This window comes from Bos mutus, chromosome 12 (genome assembly GCF_027580195.1).
Source record: "Bos mutus isolate GX-2022 chromosome 12, NWIPB_WYAK_1.1, whole genome shotgun sequence".
Classification (NCBI taxonomy): Eukaryota; Metazoa; Chordata; class Mammalia; order Artiodactyla; family Bovidae; genus Bos; species Bos mutus.
Window position 1 is genome coordinate 2,144,246 of NC_091628.1, and position 20,318 is coordinate 2,164,563.

The 20,318-nt window shown below is 41.3% G+C and overlaps 1 protein-coding gene across 1 annotated transcript in view; it reads left to right on the plus strand.

Annotated features, from left to right (window-relative positions):
• Window positions 1–8,207: 8,207 nt before the first annotated feature.
• The window catches only part of DIAPH3 (diaphanous related formin 3), a 561,965-nt gene continuing 549,854 nt past the window's right edge, over window positions 8,208–20,318 (plus strand). Inside the window, 1 exon segment of the mRNA XM_070380219.1 lies at window positions 8,208–8,524. Coding sequence (XP_070236320.1) covers window positions 8,345–8,524 — 180 coding nt within the window. The 5' untranslated portion in view covers window positions 8,208–8,344.

Below are 20,318 nucleotides of genomic sequence, written 5' to 3' on the forward strand. Positions count from 1 at the left end.
AATAGATTATTTTTTTAAATGTTAAAGCCTCTGTGATTGTATAATATAGCAAAGGGAAGAGCTTGGTTCTATCATGAACATTTGTTCAAAGTTAATATTTTCTTCTTACTAGAATATTGCTCTCATTGAGGAAAAAACCAGATAAAACTAATTGTGATACACCAAGGGGGAAAAGAATTTATCAGGAGTCAGAAAATATTTTTCTATAAAGGGTCAGATAGCAAACATTTTAGATTTTTCAGGCCAGTGTATCTATCCCAAGTATGCTACAGTTACAGAGCAAAAGCAGCTATAGACAATACATAAAAGAATAGGCATAGCTCTATTGCAATTACATTTTCTTTACAAAAAATAAGCAGCATATAAAAATTACAGTGAGGTGCCTCTTGACACACACTACCATGGCTAAATTTAAAAAGTCAGGGAAAAAAAATTTTTTTGGCAAGGATGTGCAGAAATTGGAACCATCTCTGCTGATGGGAATGGACGATGGTGCAGCCACTTTGGAAAGATATGACAGTTCCTTTAAACAGTTAGCATATGAGCCAGTAATACCCCTTCTGTGCATGTATCCAAGAGAAAGAGACACTTAAAGCCACACAAAAAGTCATACATGAATATTTATAGTAGCATTATTCATAATAGTGAAAAGAAAGAAAAAAATCCAAATGACCATTAATTGATGAGTGGATAAACAAAATGTGTTATGTGCTATACCCATACAGCGAAATATTGTGTTGGCCAAAACCTTCCCTTGGTTTTTTAAGTAAAAAGACATTTTTCACTTTCATCAAAAATTTTATTGAACAATATACTCATCGTTTTGTTCTACTATCTTCTCCCATTTTTCAAGCAACTTCATAATTCCATCTTCTTTAAAACTTTTTTTCCCCAAAACTTTTTATCTTTTTGAGCAAAGAATTCTTCCAGGTGCCTTTAAAAGTCTTCCAGGGAATTGAAATTTTTTCCATTAAAAGAATTTTGTGAAGACTGAAATAAATGGAAATCTGAAGTTCCATTGTCTGGCGAATATGGCAGATGAACCAGAAATTCCCAGGCAAGCTGTCACAGTTTTTGGCCGGTCATCAAAGAAACATGTGGGCTTGTGTAACCTGGATGGAAGATTATGAGTTTTCAGTCAGTGAGATAGTTTTCATTGAGTGATACTTTCAGCTGGTCTAATTGGGAGCAATACTTGTTAGAATTAATCGTCTGGGTTTCTCGAAGGAGCTCATAAGAGAGGACTCCCTTCCAATCCAACCATACCTACAACAATCACCTTCTTTGGATGAAGACCAGCCTTTGGTATGGTTGGTGGTGGTTCATTTCACTTTGCCCCATGATCTCTTCCCTTTCACATTATTGTACAGTATCCACTTTTCATTGCTTGTCACTATTTGTTATAAAAATGGAACATTTTCATTATGTTTCAATAGAGAATCACATGAGGAATTGTGATCAAGAAGGTGATTTTTGCTTAACTTATGTGAAACCCAAATATTAAAGTGATTATTAATAACATAATCAAGCTGGTGCAAATAATTTTCAACACTTGATTTGTATATCTTGAGTATGTTGGTTATCTCCTGCATGGTATAGCATTGATTGTTCTCAATTAATATCTCGATTTGATTGTTATCAATTTCAATTGGTCTACCCAACTGTGGAACATCATCAAGTGAGAAATCTCCAGCATGAAACTTTGCAAACCACTTTTGACATGTTGGATCAGTAATAGCACTTTCTCGATACACTGCACAATTCTTTTTGTGTGTTTTGGCTATGTTTATACCTTTCTTGAAATAATAAAGCACAGTACACTGACAATGTTGATTGCTTTCCTCCATTTTCGCTGTTAAAATGGCTATACAAAAATTCACCAATTTTAATGTTTGTTTGTTTTTCTTTGAAATGCAACTGAGAAGACAGCTGTCACACACAATCTAAAAAATTGTTTCTAATTAAGTTAAAGACAACTAAGCGCTGCTACAGCCATTTTATGGAAAAAACCGAATGAACATTTCGGCCAACCCATTGTATCTCAGTCCTTCAGGGATTCTTGGCAATGTTTGGGGAAAGCGAGTAGTTAAAGTCAGGAATGCTACTACACTGTATAGGATGGTCCCTCCTGTAACATCCAGCTCCAGAAATTAATAGTGCTGAGTTGAGAAACCTTGTATAGACCCATGCATGATGTGTCAGTGATAATTCTGTGAATGTGATTTGACTTTTCTAACCTAACATTCTATTGTAAAACAGCAGCGATTTTAACCAAGACAGATAAACATGTAGAAAGAGTGGTAGAAGCCATGACTCATATCCAGTCCTGGAGGCAGCACTGCTTTATCTTGCCATCAAGGATTTGGAAGGAAAGTACAAAGTCATTACTAATGGCCGGACAATTATTTGAATACCCTGTCATTAAGCACAAAATGCTACAGAATTTATGGATAGTGAGGCATTCCTCCACTGGAGTCAGGTGTTAAAGCAATGGTGAAAATGGTAATATTAAATTTCACTAGGTTTGAATTAGTGAGTGTGGTTAAAGTCGTATCTGTGATCCCATGAATCTTGCCAGGCTCCTCTGTCCGTGGAATTCTCCAGGCAAGAATACTGGAGTGGTTGCCATTTCTTAATGGTTTGTATTTTAATACACTGACCACTTGGAAAGTATTCCTGGCAAAGAGTAGAATTTGTAATTTAACTGAAAGAGGAAAATATAGTGATTTTCCTTGTTTGCTCTGTACTAATTTAAGTGAGAGAATGCATTTGAGAGGAGAGAATAGAAAAAAATGGGAAGGCAGGTGGAGAAGGATATCTGTTTGATTACTCAAAATTAAAAAAAATCAACGTCATCCTAAAAGGGAATTAATTACTTCACTTTTCTTTACATGAACTTAAGGAAAAATGAAATAATTACTTTAATTATTTTAATTAATAATTACTTTAATTAAAATGAACTTCCTTACATGTTAGCTCAATGCCAACAAATTAAAATTTTCTGAAGAAATTGGAAGAGTTAAGGGAGCTATATCTAAAGTTCCTTTATTTCTGTCAGTTTATGTATTTTGTTAAAGATTTGATATTAAAAAAACTTATTTTCACACCAAAAAACCCCTTAATATGAAACATTTCCAATAAATAGAAAATTACCAAAAAATAGACACAAATATTCCCACTTACTGAGATTAAATATGTGCTACCATTCTGCCAGATTTACTGTGGATCTTTCCCTTTTTTTAAAGCTGTAATTCTCATAATATTTTAATTCTGTTCTGAAATTGGTTTACAAATATCTCTACATAACACCAAAGTCAGTGATTCAATAAATAAGAGGAATGTACTGATTGCTTTGCCAGAAAAATAAGCCTTATAGATTTATATCTATTTATGATATTTGTGGAATCAGTTTCCCAAGGCTCATGAAACTAAAGTGCGTGCACACCACATACACACACACCACTATATTAAAATCAAATAGATTTATAGTATCAAACTAAATACTGTGTAAAATTTATAGCCAGATACACAAAATATGAATTTGACTCATGACTACACTGTGGATCATGGGTACCATACCTCCGAAGTATGAGTTTCAGTTAAGAAGAGGGAAATAAGTGCTTGGGTGGATTTTAAGTGAGCATTAGTCACCACCACCATCACAAGAAATTAATTTAATTACAGTATGCAAAGAGTTAACATACATGTGGATATTAAATTGACCCTACAATAAAACTTTAATATCTGCAAAAAGACATTTGAATGTATGGTTTATAAAACCACTAGCTGCCACAGATTTGCAGTAGATGGTGCAGACAATCAGGTTTTTATACCACCATCAGGGAAATGGTCTTGGTGTGTCTTCTATGTATCAAGGAATAGCAGAGTGCAGAATTCAATATGCTGGACAAGGTTTGTTTATTCCAGGATCTTTTCCTTTTAATAGATAAAAACATTTACAGAAACTTTAGCGATAACATTTCAGCTTAGTTCCTTCCTTATTCTTCCTTTCTTCTTTGGAACTAGACGACATCATTGTGTTTATTTCCCTCATGTTTTTGCAGTGCTATCACACATACACATTACATTTATATATATTATGCTATATATAAATGTATGTAGACACTTAATTTCTCTATTTTTGAGATTTATCCATATGTAGGTCTAGTTATTTGTTTTAAATGCAGTGTAGAAGTCTACTGCATAACAAGCCTCTCTGTATTTTATTCTCTCCCTGACTGCAGGATATTTAAATGCTTTACCCTTTTCAGTTCTTATAAATGTTCAGGAAATATATTTGCACAACATCTTTGAGCTTCTCCAGGGAGACATGAGACATGGAATTGCTGGGTCATAAGTACATGCACCTTTACCATTTCCAAGTTGCTGCCTACACTGGCTTTACTAGTTTTGCACTCCTATCATCTATGCAGAAATCCCTACACATAGGTGAAAACTCGGTGACATGGAACTTTGTCATTTTGCCAGTCTGATGAGGGTAAAATGGTATCTCATAGAATTGTCATTAAAAAAAATATTGAATGGAAATGATCCATCCCTTCCCGCAACTTTTCACAACTTGCTTATACAATCATTAAGAGTGAACCCTCATAAGGATTGCATTACTAATTGTTTGGACGTTTAGACTGAACAGAAATGATAAAGCCAAGAAACACATTCCTAGATTCCAATCTTCTCCAGGTCTGCTTTTTGCTTCATTCAACTTTGTTCCAGTCCTGGGCATGGAGGCCGGCACAAGGTAGCGCTTCCAAAATTGCTGACTCGGGGGTTCATCATATACTTCTTGTTGGGGCATCAGAATGAGGGGCAGTGCATGCTGCTGTGGTGTTTCAGTAATAAACATATATAAAATGTACTTTAAAAATGTGAAGTTTATTAATAGACAAAGATATTTTCATAGGTGCATTATAGTTACAAAGAATTTCCATGAGAAAAATGTAAAGGTGCTCTATATAAAGCTTGAAAATCAATTATAATAATAGTTCCTGCTTATTTATATTTAGTACCTTCTCTATGCCCAGGACATGAGGTGGGCCTTGGTGTTTTTGGAAGCTGGCCTGACATTCACAGATAGGCCTTATTGTTCTTCTCAAGGACACAACCAGTTTTACAGAATACGGTTGGTGGGAAGTCACTACTAAACTTTCCGAGACTATCAGTGACTGTCCTCCTTTGTCAATTATGGCTTTAGCCTCATTCTTTAGCCTGCCATCCAACCAGATAAGATTTACTGTTACCGAATCTTCAAACAGTCCCCAGTCCCGGACAGCACTGAAATTCAGAGTAACCCTTCTCATTCTGCTTCTGAAGAGCCTTCCAAAATCACCTAACCAAAGTCCAAATCCTTTCAGGCCTTTCTAGCACCTCTTACTGAGCAACCCCATCCCAAAGTGCATGTTCTCATTCTTTATGAGTAATAAAATTCCAGTGGTTCAACTACATGCGTTACTCCTTCCTGGTAGTCTTTGCTGGGAGGGGCTTTCACAGACATTTCTAAGAACTTTACATATGCTGTCTCATTTAAGGCTGACAATTCTGATTGTTAGGTATTGTTATTACCCCCTACTGCATTTGAAAAAGCAAAGGAAAGAAATTTTAACATCACCTTCAACATCACATAGCTAGTAAATAACAGGAGTAAAATGTGCATATGGGTCCAATGATCACGCATAGGTAGTTACTACATACTTGCAGTTCTCCTGACCTTTCTGTTCTCCTGAACTTTCCCCTAAAGATTAGGTACTTTCTGAGTATAGAGACTGGCACAGAAGCTTCCTACAAATAAATAAACATAATAACAAATACAAATAAAACAAATAAACAATCCTCCCTCCCTCCCCTGCCCAACTGTAGTGTGAAGACTTTACTTGAACAAGGCCCATTTTCTCAACCTCTGTGCTAGCCCACATCCCATCCAGTTAGGACATCACAGAGGAACCTGTGCTAATCAGCAGGTTCCCACTGGCTATCTATTTTACACAAGGTAGTGTATATACGTTAGTCCTCATCTCCCAGTTTGTCCCACCCTTCTCTTCCTCACAGTGTCCATATGTCTGTTCTCTCTCTCTATGTCTCTATTCCCGTTATGGAAATAGGTTCATCTGTACCACTTCTCTGGATGAAGCACAAGCTGGACTGAAATCAATAACCTCAGAAATGCAGATGACGGGCTTCCCTGGTAGCTCAGATGGTAAAGCGTCTGCCTCCAATGCTGGGAGACCTAGGTTCGATCCTGGGTTGGGAAGATCCCCTGGAGAAGAAAATGGCAACCCACCCCAGTACTCTTGCCTGGAAAATTCCATGGATGGTGGAGCCTGGTAGGCAACAGTCCATGGGATCGCAAAGAGTCGGACATGACTGAGCAATTTCACTCATGCAGGTGACACCACCCTTACAGCAGTAAGTGAAGAAGAACTAAAGAAGCTTTTGATGAAAGTTAAAGAGGAGAGTGAAAAATTTGGCTTAAAGCTCAACATTCAGAAAACTAAGATCTATGGCATCTGGTCCATCACTTCATGGCAAATAGATGGGGAAACAGTGGTAACAGGGGTTGACTTTACTTCTGGGGGCTCCAAAATCCGTGCAGATGGTGACTGCAGCCATGAAATTAAAAGACGCATACTTCTTGGAAGGAAAGTTATGACCAACCTAGACAGCGTATTAAAAAACATACATTACTTTGCCAACAAAGGTCCGTCTAGTCAAGGCTATGGTTTTTCCAGTAGTCGCGTATGGATGTGAGAGTTGGACTATAAAGAAAGCTGAGCACCGAAGAATTGATGCTTTTGAACTGTGGTGCTGAAGACCCTTGAGTCCCTTGGACAGCAAGATCAAACCAGTCCATCCTAAAGGAAAGCAGTCCTGAGTGTTCACTGGAAGGACTGATGTTGAAGCTGAAACTCCAATACTTTGGCCACCTAATGTGAAGAGCTGACTCATTGGAAAAGACCCTGATGCTGGGAAAGATTGAAGGCAGGAGGAGAAGGGGACGAGAAAGGATGAGACGGTTGGATGGCATCATGGACTCAACGGACAGGAGTTTGGGTAAACTGGGAGTTGCTGATGGACAGGGAGGCCTGGCGTGCTGTGGTCTATGGCTCACAAAGAGTGACTGAGTGACTAAAGTGAATTGAACTGTACCATTTTTCTAGATTCCACTTATATGCATTTATATACAATGTTTGTTTTTCTTTTCCTGACTTACATCACTGTTTGACAGACTCTAAATCTATCCACATCCCTACGAATAACCCAATTTCATTCCTTTTTAAGGCTGAGTAATATCCCATTGTACCTATGTACTACATTTTCTTTATCCATTCATCAGTAGATGGACATCTAGGTTGTTCTGATGTTCTGACTATGACTCCTCTAGACCTTGCCCCTGCCTGGAACGTCTTTTTGCTGAAAGTCACGCCACTCTTTTCTGTCCTAAGAAAGTCTTTGCATCCTTCCTTTCTTCTTTCCAAATCCTCTCCTTCAGATTTAATACATTTTTTTTATTCTCAAGAACTTTTAAATTAACTGCTATAACATTTATGTTATTTCATCTGAGGAAGGATTTGTGAAGCATATTATTAGACTGTGAGCTCCTCTAGGAAGCGCTGTCTGGTTTTTGGTGGCTGCCTCTGCCACCCTTGAGCGGGCTCCCAGCTCTCAACAGGTGCTCAGTCTGTGGAGAAAGCGTCCTCCGGGGCGTCCTGGGAGCTGCGGTCCTCTCCTGCTTAGCGGCCCTTCAACTACAGATCCCAGAGGAACTACTTTTCCCAGTGGCCGTCACCCCGGGGCCTCCTGAGACGTGCGGAAACGGGAAGCAGATGACTTCGCCTCCAAGCTCTGCTCAAGTGGCTGCGCTGGGCGGGTTCCGCCTGGTTCCCAGGACAGCCGGAACCCATTCTCCGAATTCCGAACACACCCAGACTAGTCACTTCCCGGTACGCTTCCCACATTTCCAAGGCCGCACCTTCAACTTGGGCCGCCTGGGACCCCAGAGGCTCAAGCGCCGCAGAGAACGGCGGGCCCGCCAATCACGCTTCTTCTTGCCCGGAAGGGGCGGTGCCCAGGGCGCTTCACTCCGAGCGCAGCTTCGGATTGGCTGGGCCCTGGCTCGGCGGCGGCCCCGGATTGGCTGGGCCCAGGTACTCGTCGGCGGCGGGACTTTTCGGATGTGTTGGTGGCGTCCCGGAGGCAGCGGTTGGACTGATCCGGGCAGGCGCCGTCGGCGGCGGGACTAGGGACGCGCGCGCCGCGGACGCCGGGCTCCCGCCAGTGGCTTGCAGAGCTGCGGCCTTCTCCCCCCTCGCCTTCCCGGAGCCGCGGAAGCATGGACCGGCACCGGCCGCGTCTGCGTGCCCAGGCGCAGCGCTCGGCTGTCGGGGCCGCCTACCCTGCGTCCTCCCTGGGCCGCAGCCGCCGGGACAGCGAGGCGCCGCGCCGGAAGGGCCTGCAGCGCCCTCCGGCCCCCCGCGGCCCCGCGGCGCCTGCGGAGAAGCGCCCCAAGTTTGTAAGTTGGGCCTTGGTCCGGGCGGGCTGCGACCCGGTGATAGGTCCCTCGGTTTTCCTCAGCTCCTTTCCTCAGCTCCAGCGTGGCCGACAGCGTGGGCGGGTTCCCTGGGCGTAGCCGTGAGCTACGCTTTATTCTAGATCGTCAAGAGTTGCGGTCTCTAAACGGGTTACGACGGCAGGCCCAGTTCTATTTGGATCCTTTGACAAACACCTGATCACTGCCCCAACTTCCTAAGGCTGTCGTGAGAAGCAGCTTCAAGTATAAGTCCTGATGTCTCTCGTGCACTTTGCATTTTTAAGTTAAACTTTTCCTTTTTCCCATAGCATCTTAGAGTATGAGATATATGGAAGTGATCTTTACTTGATAGGATTGCTTTTTCTGCTTCATGTTTTAATTCCCAAGAAGAAGTTTTTAAAAGTAGATTCAGTTCCTTTCAGTTCAGTCGCTCATTCGTGTCCGACTCTTTGCGACCCCATGAATTGCAGCACGCCAGGGCTCCCTGTCCATCACCAACTCCTGGAGTTCACTCAAACATCCATCGAGTCGGTGATGCCATCCAGCCATCTCATCCTCTGTCGTCCCCTTTTCCTCCTGCCACCAATCCGTCCCAGCATCAGAGTCTTTTCCAATGAGTCAACTCTTTATAACTTTACGAATTGAAACGGCTTTTTTTTTAAAACTTGGCGGGTCATGCAGTCACCGCTAAAGAATGTTATGTTTAGCTTGGAAAGAAGTCTGAGTATTTGAAACCTGCTATTCCGGTTGCTTCTCTTACTCACTTTAACGGTCAAAGAAGTGTCGTGATTAGCGCCTTGTAAATCTTTGTATTGGCACTAACTAGTGAAAGAACAGACAGAGAAGATTGTTTTGTTGTCTGTGTAAATAAACCACAAGCAAATTACATAGAGGGTTGATACATTTGGAGTGAGACAGAATTGAAAATTTAATACCCCTCCATTTTACTTAGGAATACAGAAAAACATTTTAGTCGTAGGTGAAATTTTAGAGTACAGCTTGTTCCTTCTGTGAACATTGTTAGAAATATGAGTCAAGATACACAAATTAAGGGATGAAGGCTTGTGGAGGAGGAGTGAGTAGCTACATATAACAGTCAAAAATGATACATGAATAAAACAGAGCAGAGCCTGAGATGTATCAGAATATTGAAAATGAAGGACAACATGGATTAATGATGCAAAATTAAGTATAAAGTTGGCCATCAGTTCAGTTAGTTCAGTTCAGTCGCTCAGTCGTGTCCGACTCTTTGCGACCCCATGGACTGCAGCCTACCAGGCTCCTCCATCCATGGGATTTTCTAGGCAAGAGTACTGGAGTGGCTTGCCATTGACACTGCTTACTTACTCTTTTTCTTCTATATTTGGCATTTATGGTATGTGCACCTTTGGACTACGTACACTGACTTGCACCCGTGGTAGAGTGGTCTCTCCCTCTGTGCTTGTTAAATTTTGTATTGATAATTTCAATGCTTAGTCTTAACCTGTCTTCTAGGAGGCCTAACTGGGGAGAGTTTTCTTTGGGCATGATCTGAGTCTATGTCTACCAGGAGCCTGAAAGAGCCATCTCTCCGTTGGATTGGACTCTTAGAGGGCCTGGAGTTCCAGGGTCAACTCTAACTCTCTAGCCTAGGCTCAGTATCCCAGTATCAAGGTTACCTTCTGAGCAGGCGTTCCCAGCCCGCCTGCTTCTCGCTGTTCTCAGTCCCACTTCAGTGACACTTGCTAATCGGTTGAAGGGTGATTTTGGACACTACTCCTTCCTCATGAGATCTCAGCAGTGCCCCAAATAGTGATTGTTCTGTCGTTCAGTCTGCTGTACTGCTGGACCTCAAGTCCGTTTTTGGCTTTCTCTTGATTTGGAATGAAGATGCTAGCTAGTCTGAATCCCTCCGGGTCACATAGTCATTAGGTCACCTGGTTGCTTTTGACTGTAACAAGTCATGCAGGTTGGTGATAATGTGCGTGACTGGTGTTTGCAAGCCGCAGAGCTGCAAGCTTGTGTGGAACTGCGGGTAAACTGGCCACTGGCTCCTTAGTGTAAGAAGGTAGGAGCTCTGGTCCCCACTGAATTTCTCTTGTACTTTGAACCTAGATAAAGCAGACGAGTCCTTGTTTTCTGTTACTTGTATAGTTGTGGGCCTCTAGTTAGTTTTGAATTGTGTATACATGTCTGTACCATAGACCTTCTCCCCATAGATGTATGAAAATACTAGAGATTTGTCTGTTGTAAACATAGGATAGTTTGGCTGCACAATAAATCAGCTTCTTTTGGGCTGCTTGTGAACTCACCCACTTGGTTTCAGCAAGGGATGTGGCAAGCAGCGTGTGTGTGTGTGTGTGTGTGTGAGTGTGAGAAGGTCCTGGGGATAGTTACTGGGGACAGCGTGCCACCAGTGGAGGCTGGAAGGACAAGGCAGGAGCCTGGGTGAAGACTTCGTGAAGGTGAAGAGAATTCAGTAGGATCATTAAACTGGTACTTGCCCTAGGTCACACCATTCGTACCTGGACCCAAGTTCTATTTCCCTTCTAGAACAAAACAAAACGGTTTCCTACTCATTGTGAAAATTCTTCAGTGACACTAGGTGTTTAATTCTTACCTCCCATTACTAGAAATGCACAGTAGAGATGGGGACGCTCCCAGATCCAAAGCGAGAGCAGGACGTGTGGCTTCAGGTGGTCTCCATCTCCAGGATGTGGGTCCCCCTTTGAAAGGGGGCCTGTAAATTCTGTGATCCAAGCTGGCAAAGTAGCTCATCTTTTTCAGTTAGGATATCCTTTAAGAGTTCTCAAAGACTTCAGTGTAAATTTCATATCTCATCTTATGGTTTCCATTGTATAGATTGTTATTACAGTATCTAGTTCTGTCATTACAGTATCCTCAGTTTTGAAATGAGAGCTTTTTCACCAGATCCATTAACATCTGTATGTCTACTGTGGTTGATCATTGTTAGTGATAATAGTTAACCATAATGAGCCAAGCACTGTTTTAGGTGTGTCATAGATTTCAGCTCCTGTAATCTGTTTAACAACCCAGTGAGGTAGATACTATGAATTAGCCTTGTTTGCTAGAAGGGGAAACTGAGGTACAGAGGTTAAACTGCCTTTGCTTGCATTGTTGCCTGGGGGCGAAGCTGGGATTTGACTCCAGGGAGGCTGGCTCCAGAGGACACATCCTTAGTCCCTGTCCTGTGTTACTCTCCCATGCTAGTGGGAGTTTTACTCGTTACTGCTGCGTTTTTCAGAGAAGACAATGGCACCCCACTCCAGTACTCTTGCCTGGCAAATCCCATGGATGGAGGAGCCTGGTGGGCTGCAGTCCGTGGGGTCGCTAGGAGTCAGACAGGACTGAGCGACTTCACTTTCACTTTTCACTTTCCTGCATTGGAGAAGGAAATGGCAACCCACTCCAGTGTTCTTGCCTGGAGAATCCCAGGGACGGGGGAGCCTGGTGGGCTGCCGTCTGTGGGGTCTCACAGAGTCGGACATGACTGAAGTGACTTGGCAGCAGCAGCAGCAGCTGTGTTTTTCATTCAGGAACCATTAACACTAGTTAGTAATGTCTTTAAGCGATATAGATTTAGTGATTTCCTGATTGTAAGCATGTTGTGAGATGGGAAGAGGTGTTAGGTTGGAGGACTTTTGCTTATTGTACTGGGAACTTGAGAACTGGAATTGGGGTGGGCTTGGTGAGAATCCTGTCTGCCCACCTCATTTCCTTGGGCTTCTTTGGAGGTAGAAGTGGTTGGCTGAATAATGATCCCCCCCCAAAGATTCAGCTCAATTCTGTCCCTCAGTTGTGTCCAACTTTTTGCGACCCCATAGACTGCAGCACACCAGGCCTTCCTGTCCATCAACTCCCAAAGCTTACTCAAACTCATGTTCATCGAGTCCGTGATGCCATCCAACCATCTCATCCTCTGTCGTCCCCTTCTCTTCCTGCATTCAATCTTTCCCAGCATCAGGGTCTTTTCCAATGAGTCACTTCTTCACATCAGGTGGCCAAAGTATTGGAGCTTCAGGTTTAGCGTCAGTCCTTCCAATGAATATTCAGGACTGATTTCCTTTAGGATGGACTGGTTTGATCTCCTTGCTGTCCAAGGGACTCTCAAGGGTCTTTTCCAACACCACAGTTCAAAAACATCACATCTTAATTTCTGGAGCCTGGTTACCTTATGACAAAAAACGACATTGCATGCATAATTAAGTTTAAAAAAATGGAGATATTCTGCGTTATCTGGGTGGGCCCTACATGCAAACACATTTACTTAGGAGAGGAGGTAAAGGGAGATTTGACTACAGAAAGGAAGAAGGTGAGGTGACTGCAAGGGAGATCCAGTGACACACTAAAGAATGCTGCAGTCATCAGAGGCTGGGAGAGGCAAGGGGCTGCTCCTCATAGAGCTTCCTGGGAGATCGGCCCTCCTGACACCTTGATTTTAGCCCAGTTGAAAACATTTCTGTTGTTTTAAGCCATCAGGTTGTGGTATTAATAATTTGTTACTGCCACCACAGGAAACTAACGGCAGGTGTGGTTATGAGGTTGACCACATTGAAAGTTGGCTTCACAACTTGTAAGTGTATGCTTTAGGAGAACCATCAGATCATTTAAATCTCTTCTTGTGCTATCATTTATTTTAGATTTGTGATCTGAGTGAAAAGATGACCACAGTTTGGTTTCCTGGAAAGACTAGAACCTTCATTCATCTTGCTGTGCTGTATCTTTCTCATAAAGCGACTATGATAATGGTACAGGCGATTTCTGTGTGCTTTTTTTTGAATTAATTTCTTCATTGAGTCCTCAGAAAAGTGATGCTTTCAGTTGTCCTAGATTTGTACTGTCAAGAATTGGAGATTATGTTCTTAGCTGAAGGCTTTAGGCATCTGGATTTTATTCATATCAAAACTCCACCTAACCCAGCAGGCACAGAAACCTATTTAAAGTAAAATCGCTTTATTCAGCCCAGTCTTCTAAGCAGAGTTGTCTTTCGGTATCCACAGGGGATTGGCTCCAGGACCCTCCTTAGATGCTAAAATCCATGGATGCTCAAGTCCCCTGCATAAAATGGCATAGCATTTGCATATAACCTATGCACAGTGTGTTAGTCGCTTAGTTGTGTCCGACTCTTTGAGACCCCATGGATTATCCTGTGGCAAATTCAAGTTTTGCTTTTTGGAACTTTCTGAAGCTTTTTTCCCCAAATATTTTTGATGTGTGGTTGGTTGACTACTCGGACTTGGAACCTGCAGATAATAGAAGGTTGAATGTAAATTGCTCTGAATCATCTCAGGCTTTCTTTTCTTTCTATCCTTCCAATAGAAAAAAATGTTTACTTTTGTTTGTTAATATGACTTATTAAAAGAAACAAAATATATCCAGTGGCTTTTGGGGAGTATATTAGCTGCTGAAAATAGATGATAGATGGTACATACACTTCTGGATCATATGGATCTTTGTGAGTAAGAAGGGGTGGGAGCAGGGATGATTGTTTTAGAGAAGGGCTTAATTGCTTTTTTCAAAGACTCATGTCTTTAATTATGAAGCAGCAAACTGACATACATTTATTGCACTGTGAAACCTTGCATCTCATCTAGTCTGTCTTGCAGCAATTGCTTCTGAACAGATGTTACCTGAAACACCTTTGTGCAGTTGGTAGAATGCTAAAATTTGTCATGCTTTTATTATTGTTGTCTTAAATTAACTCTGCTTTATGGCATAACTTTATTGCTGTGTCCTAGAATCTTTATATATTTATTGCCTTATAAATTGGATTTAAAATTGGCTTTTTATATGGAATGTAAATTAACATGTGTATAACTTGTTTATGCTTACAGAATAATACAAGACAAAACTGCTTTGTCTTACACTAATGCAGTTGTCTTTAACTCAGCACATAGTATACTGTCTCCAAACTTGGAATGAAATGAATGCTGCAGAATGTGCTTACCATCACACTCTGCTTGTTTATCGCAGAAACTAATTTGACTTTTAGATCTATAAAATATAGATTAAGCATAACCTTTTACTTCATGGGATATTAAGGATCAAAGCATGAGCTTTCTTTGAACAGGATCTACAAAGGTAACTCTCTCTCAATAGCAGCAGGGTGGCGTTGAAACCCCTTAGCGCTGAGAGTAATTTTCGCAAATAGCAAATCACATAATGACTGTTAACTTAGGGGAGAATTTAAGAGATTCAGTAAGTTAAGTTTTGATGCTGGAGTATTCAGAGTACCGTCTAATGAAAACTACTTGGAAATGCTTGCCGTAGATTTTGTTCTTCAAACGATCCACTGCCATCCTTTCTCACAAATTTTCTGTAGAAGAGACATTATGAATAATTTTTCTGGGCAGTGACTTGTATCACTTTTAGGGCTTGGGTTCCCGCTGAGTCACTTATTAGCTGTGTGAACTCAGGCGAGTTGTTTAACCTCACTCTGTGCCCGTTTCCTCATGTGTAAAAGGAAGCTGTTGGGAAGATTAGAAATTAAATGTGATGGGTTGTGAGGTACCTGTAACAGCCTTTAGCCTCTATCTAAATATTTACGATTTATAGTTTTGTTGTTGTCATCATTGGTAGTAATAGTAGTAGTGGTAGTACAATTTTTGTGTAGGCTTTAGGGCATTGGGAACATTACAGTGCATATTTGAATAACTTATATTGGGAAATCTTAATTGGGCCATACTTTTTCCTCAGATGAGATGGAAGCATTCTGTTCCCTAGTTTTACCCTGACATTAGCTGACATGCACAGTGATGGAGACTTCTGATTCTTACCACTGAAAGGTCAGAGCAAGTTTCTGAATCCTTGGGAGGGGAATGTTTTTATTTGTAAAACGAGTTTCATGCAACTATGAAACTTGAGTACCAATGAAGCTTACAAAAAGGAACTTGCAAAGGAAACAACCTCAAATTTAGGGAAAAAATTCTTGTGACACTCCATTGTGAATTGAATGATAGTAAAAATAATGTTACTTACATATGTATATATAAAAAGTTAAGTATAAATCTTTATGCTTTTGGCTCTTTTACAAAACAGATTTATATATAAAATCCAAAAGAAAACTATAAAAAACCAATAAAGTTTAAGTTGGTAACACTGATTTAATGTAATTGATGATTTTTGTTGAAACTGCATCCTCATTATTAGATTTAATAGTGGAAAGATGTGTGTGGTTTGCTGGGTTCCTTTTGTCACCTTTGCTCTTGGGGCAGAAGTGGAATTCCAGAGCTGAGGAGGCTCAGCACAGACCGGAACATCCAAAGGTCCAGCTCCACATGGTGGGTGGAGTCCTGTCACCGAACACCTTTGTCCTTCTCATGAGGCCTGGGCTTGAGGGTCTAAAGTGAACAGTCTCACTGGCTCTTCTGGCTGAAGTAGTGAACTCTTGTAATGTGTTTATGATAAAAAAGAGCCATATGTAATTTTTTTTAAGTAAATTATATGAAACTGTTGAAAAAGAGCAGACAGAATTGGAGCCAAGGCCACCAGACCCTGTATTCATTTTTTCTTAACTTTCTGTAGCTGTAGGTTTATTGTTCCTTGAATAGTGTCATTTTCGAATTATACCGCTTTTTGGACCTGAATTCTTCCAAAGTGTAGGAGTTGTGAAACCTTGGTATGCTGTCCATGTTGTTGGGCCTGCTGACACCATGTTGGTAGTGCACATAAATGCAGGCGTGTTCACCGAAAGTGCCTGAGGGAATGTGGTTGAGAGAGCTTCCCTGGTGGCTCAGCTGGTAAAGAATCCACCTGCAATGTGGGAGACCTGGGTTAGAGCCCTGGGCTGGGAAGATCCCCTGCAGAAGGGAACGGCTACCCATTCCAGTATCCTGGCCTGGAGAATTCCATGGACTGTAGCAGCTTTCACTTTCAGATTGTCCAGGACGTGCTTGGTGGTGATGGTTTAGTCACTAAGTTGTGTCCGACTCTTGTGACCCCGTGGACTGTAGCCTGCCAGACTCCTCTGTCCCTGGGATCTCCCGGGTGAGAATATTGGAGTGGGTTGCCATTTCCTTCTTCACCAGAATGGGCTTGCTTTATTTCTAATGTTTAATATAATCTTAAAAAAATAGAAAGTTTTAAAATTCTGATAGAATTGGAGAGTCTGTAGAAGGGCCCTGCAGACCTCAGTTTGAGGAACTTGGAGATGACTTAAGAAGTTAGGAGAGTCCCCGAACAAGCAAAAGTTTGTCCCTTTGTTTAGTGTTTCATTTTGTGATGAACTAAAAGTGATTAGTAAGTATTTATCAGTAGCGGACCAGAAGTGATTAGTATTTATCAGTAGTGAAAGTAAAGTCGCTCAGTCATGTCCTGACTCTTTGCGACCCCATGGACTGTAGCCTATCAGGCTCCTCAGTTCATGGAATTTTCCAGGCAAGAGTACTGGAGTGGGTTGCCATTTCCTTCTCCAAGGATTGTATATAATGTGCTTTAAAACAGTCTACCTCTAAATGGTTTTCTGAGGGTCAGCATTTCCCTTGCAGTCTTTAAAAAATACATTTTATCTTACAAAAGTGGTACAGAACACCATGTACTGCTCACCAGTGAGCTTCAGAAGTGAAACATCATAAATCCTACTGAAATGTTCATTTCTTCCCCTTCTGTCTGTGTCTCCTTATTATCTTTGCTTTTCATTTCTTTGAAATAAGGGCTTATGTGATTTAAACTTTTTTTCCATTTTAATTTTTTTTGGTGAGGGGGTTTCCAATTTATATATATCTCTTTTTCCCTAAAAATAGACCTACCAGAGCACCTGACCTGCCTCTTGAGAAACCTATATGCAGGTCAGGAAGCAACAGTTAGAACTGGACATGGAACAACAGACTGGTTCCAAATAGGAAAAGGAGTATGTCAAGACTGTATATTGTCACCCCGCTTGTTTAACTTATATGCAGAGTACAGCATGAGAAACGCTGGACTGGAGGAAACACAAGCTGGAATCAAGATTGCCGGGAGAAATATCAATAACCTCAGATATGCAGATCACACCACCCTTATGGCAGAAAGTGAAGAGGAACTAAAAAGCCTCTTGATGAAAGTGAAAGTGGAGAGTGAAAAAGTTGGCTTAAAGCTCAACATTCAGAAAACGAAGATCATGGCATCTTATCCCATCACTTAATGGGAAATAGACTTCCCTGTGTGCTAAGGGCCTTGGGATATTCCCAGATAGCTGTGGTCTGTGTCAGACCTTCAAGGAAAAGATAGCTAAGTAACCTGTCCAAAACTCATCAAAGAAATTATTGCTAATTCTAGGCTATTATAGATGTTAAAAAAAAAAAAAGTATATGCTTTTTTTGGAGATAATTTTCTGGTGTAGAATTTCTTAAAACTCTCAGTAAGATATTGATATGTGGATTGATCTAATTGTAAGATACATAATGTTACATTTATTTTTCCAATTTATTGTGAGGTATCTTTACAGGATGTGGGGGATTTTTCCTGTAGTCACTGCATTTTGCTGAGGTAGGCTGTTTATTTGGGTGTCATAAAAATGAAACTTTGTTAACATTCAGTCTTTAAACAGGATTTGCAAATTGGTGGCATTAATTATGGATTGTGCTATGGTATTAAACTGTTGCTGTTTACCAAAACTTTGGATGGAATGCAATTCAAATGACAATTACAATTCATTTCTAATGAAAAATTTGACAGCCTGAGAAATGAACATGAAAAATAGAATGCACATAATCTATATTCAGAAATCCAATGTGACAGTTTCATTTCTTTATAAAAAGTGATGGTTTCCATTAAAACCATGTTCTCACTGCACTCACCTCTCTTCTGAGGGTATTATTTTGCTCTTATTGATATGTTATCTCCAGCCTGCTCTAGTTGCTATGTGCATATGTTTGTAAGCTTTGAAAGTCATTTTCTCTTGGTGGTGCCTGATATAGGCTTAAGCTTACAATGTGAACACTTGGTTAATTGAAAATCTATGCAAAACTGTTCTTGTAATCTTACACCACCTGATTCACTAATCTATTCATGATTAATTTACATTTAAATGTTATCAATATACCTTTAATGTCTATTTTCTTTTCTCTAAAAGATTGCAGTTGGGGGGCAGTGAGGGCATGTAAGTGTGTGCTTAGTCGCTTGGTTGTGTCTGATTCTTTGCGACCTCATGGATTATAGCCCACCAGGCCCCTCTGTCCATGAGATTTTCCAGGCAGGAGTTCCAGAGTGGATTGCCATTTCCTACACGAGAGGATCTTCTTGACCAGGGATTGAATCCATGTCCCCTTTGCAGGTGGATTCATTACCGCTAACACCACCTGGGAGGGCATGCAGAGACACATCTGGGTCATTGGAGGACTGAGCCTGCTGACTCAGGTCCTCCAGAGGCCTGGCAGCGTGGCTTAGAACCTACCTCCCTCCCCTAACCGCTGTGCTAGAGAGGCTAGGGTTATATGTCCTTGGGTGAATTAGCTTCTGTGCCTCAGTTACCCTGTCTGTAAAATGGAATAGATAGTCATAGTATTGTGAGGATTAGTCGAGGTAATGCTTGTTATGATAATAGCTTGGGCACAAAACTAGCAGTTAATACATGACAGCTGTTATTACAGCTCTTTCTGGAATTGCCATGGGATTAGGGTCCGATAAACTCATTGAAAAATAGTGGAAAATTCTGAAAGAGATGGGAATACCAGACCACCTGATCTGCCTCTTGAGAAATTTGTATGCAGATCAGGAAGCAACAGTTAGAACTGGACATGGAACAACAGACTGGTTCCAAATAGGAAAAGGAGTACATCAAGGCTGTATATTGTCACCCTGCTTATTTAACTTATATGCAGAGTACATCATGAGAAACACTGGACTGGAAGAAACACAAGCTGGAATCAAGATTGCCGGGAGAAATATCAATAACCTCAGATAGGCATATTACACCACCCTTATGGCAGAAAGTGAAAAGGAACTCAAAAGCCTCTTGATGAAAGTGAAAGTGGAGAGTGAAAAAGTTGGCTTAAAGCTCAACATTCAGAAAACGAAGATCATGGCATCTGGTCCCATCACTTCATGGGAAATAGATGGGGAAACAGTGTCAGACTTTATTTTTTTGGGCTCCAAAATCACTGCAGATGGTGACTGCAGCCATGAAATTAAAAGACGCTTACTCCTTGGAAGGAAAGTTATGACCAACCTAGATAGCACATTCAAAAGCAGAGACGTTACTTTGCCAACAAAGGTTCATCTAGTCAAGGCTATGGTTTTTCCTGTGGTCATGTATGGATGTGAGAGTTGGACTGTGAGGAAGGCTGAGTGCTGAAGAATTGATGCTTTTGAACTGTGGTGTTGGAGAAGACTCTTGAGAGTCCCTTGGACTGCAGGGAGATCCAACCAGTCCATTCTGAAGGAGATCAGCCCTGGGATTTCTTTGGAAGGAATGATGCTAAAGCTGAAACTCCAGTACTTTGGCCACCTCATGTGAAGAGTTGACTCATTGGAAAAGACTCTGATGCTGGGAGGGATTGGGGGCAAGAGGAGAAGGGGACGACAGAGGATGAGATGGCTGGATGGCATCACTGACTCGATGGACGTGAGTCTGAGTGAACTCCGGGAGTTGGTGATGGACAGGGAGGCCTGGCGTGCTGTGATTCATGGGGTCACAAAGAGTTGGACACGACTGAGCGACTGAACTGAACTGAAGTGAAACTAGTTGAAAGTTAAAAATATCATAAGTCAAAAGTGCATGGACCATGCCTTACCTGCTGAACATCATAGCTTAGCTTAGGCTACTTTAAACGTGCTTGGAACATTACTTTGGCTTATA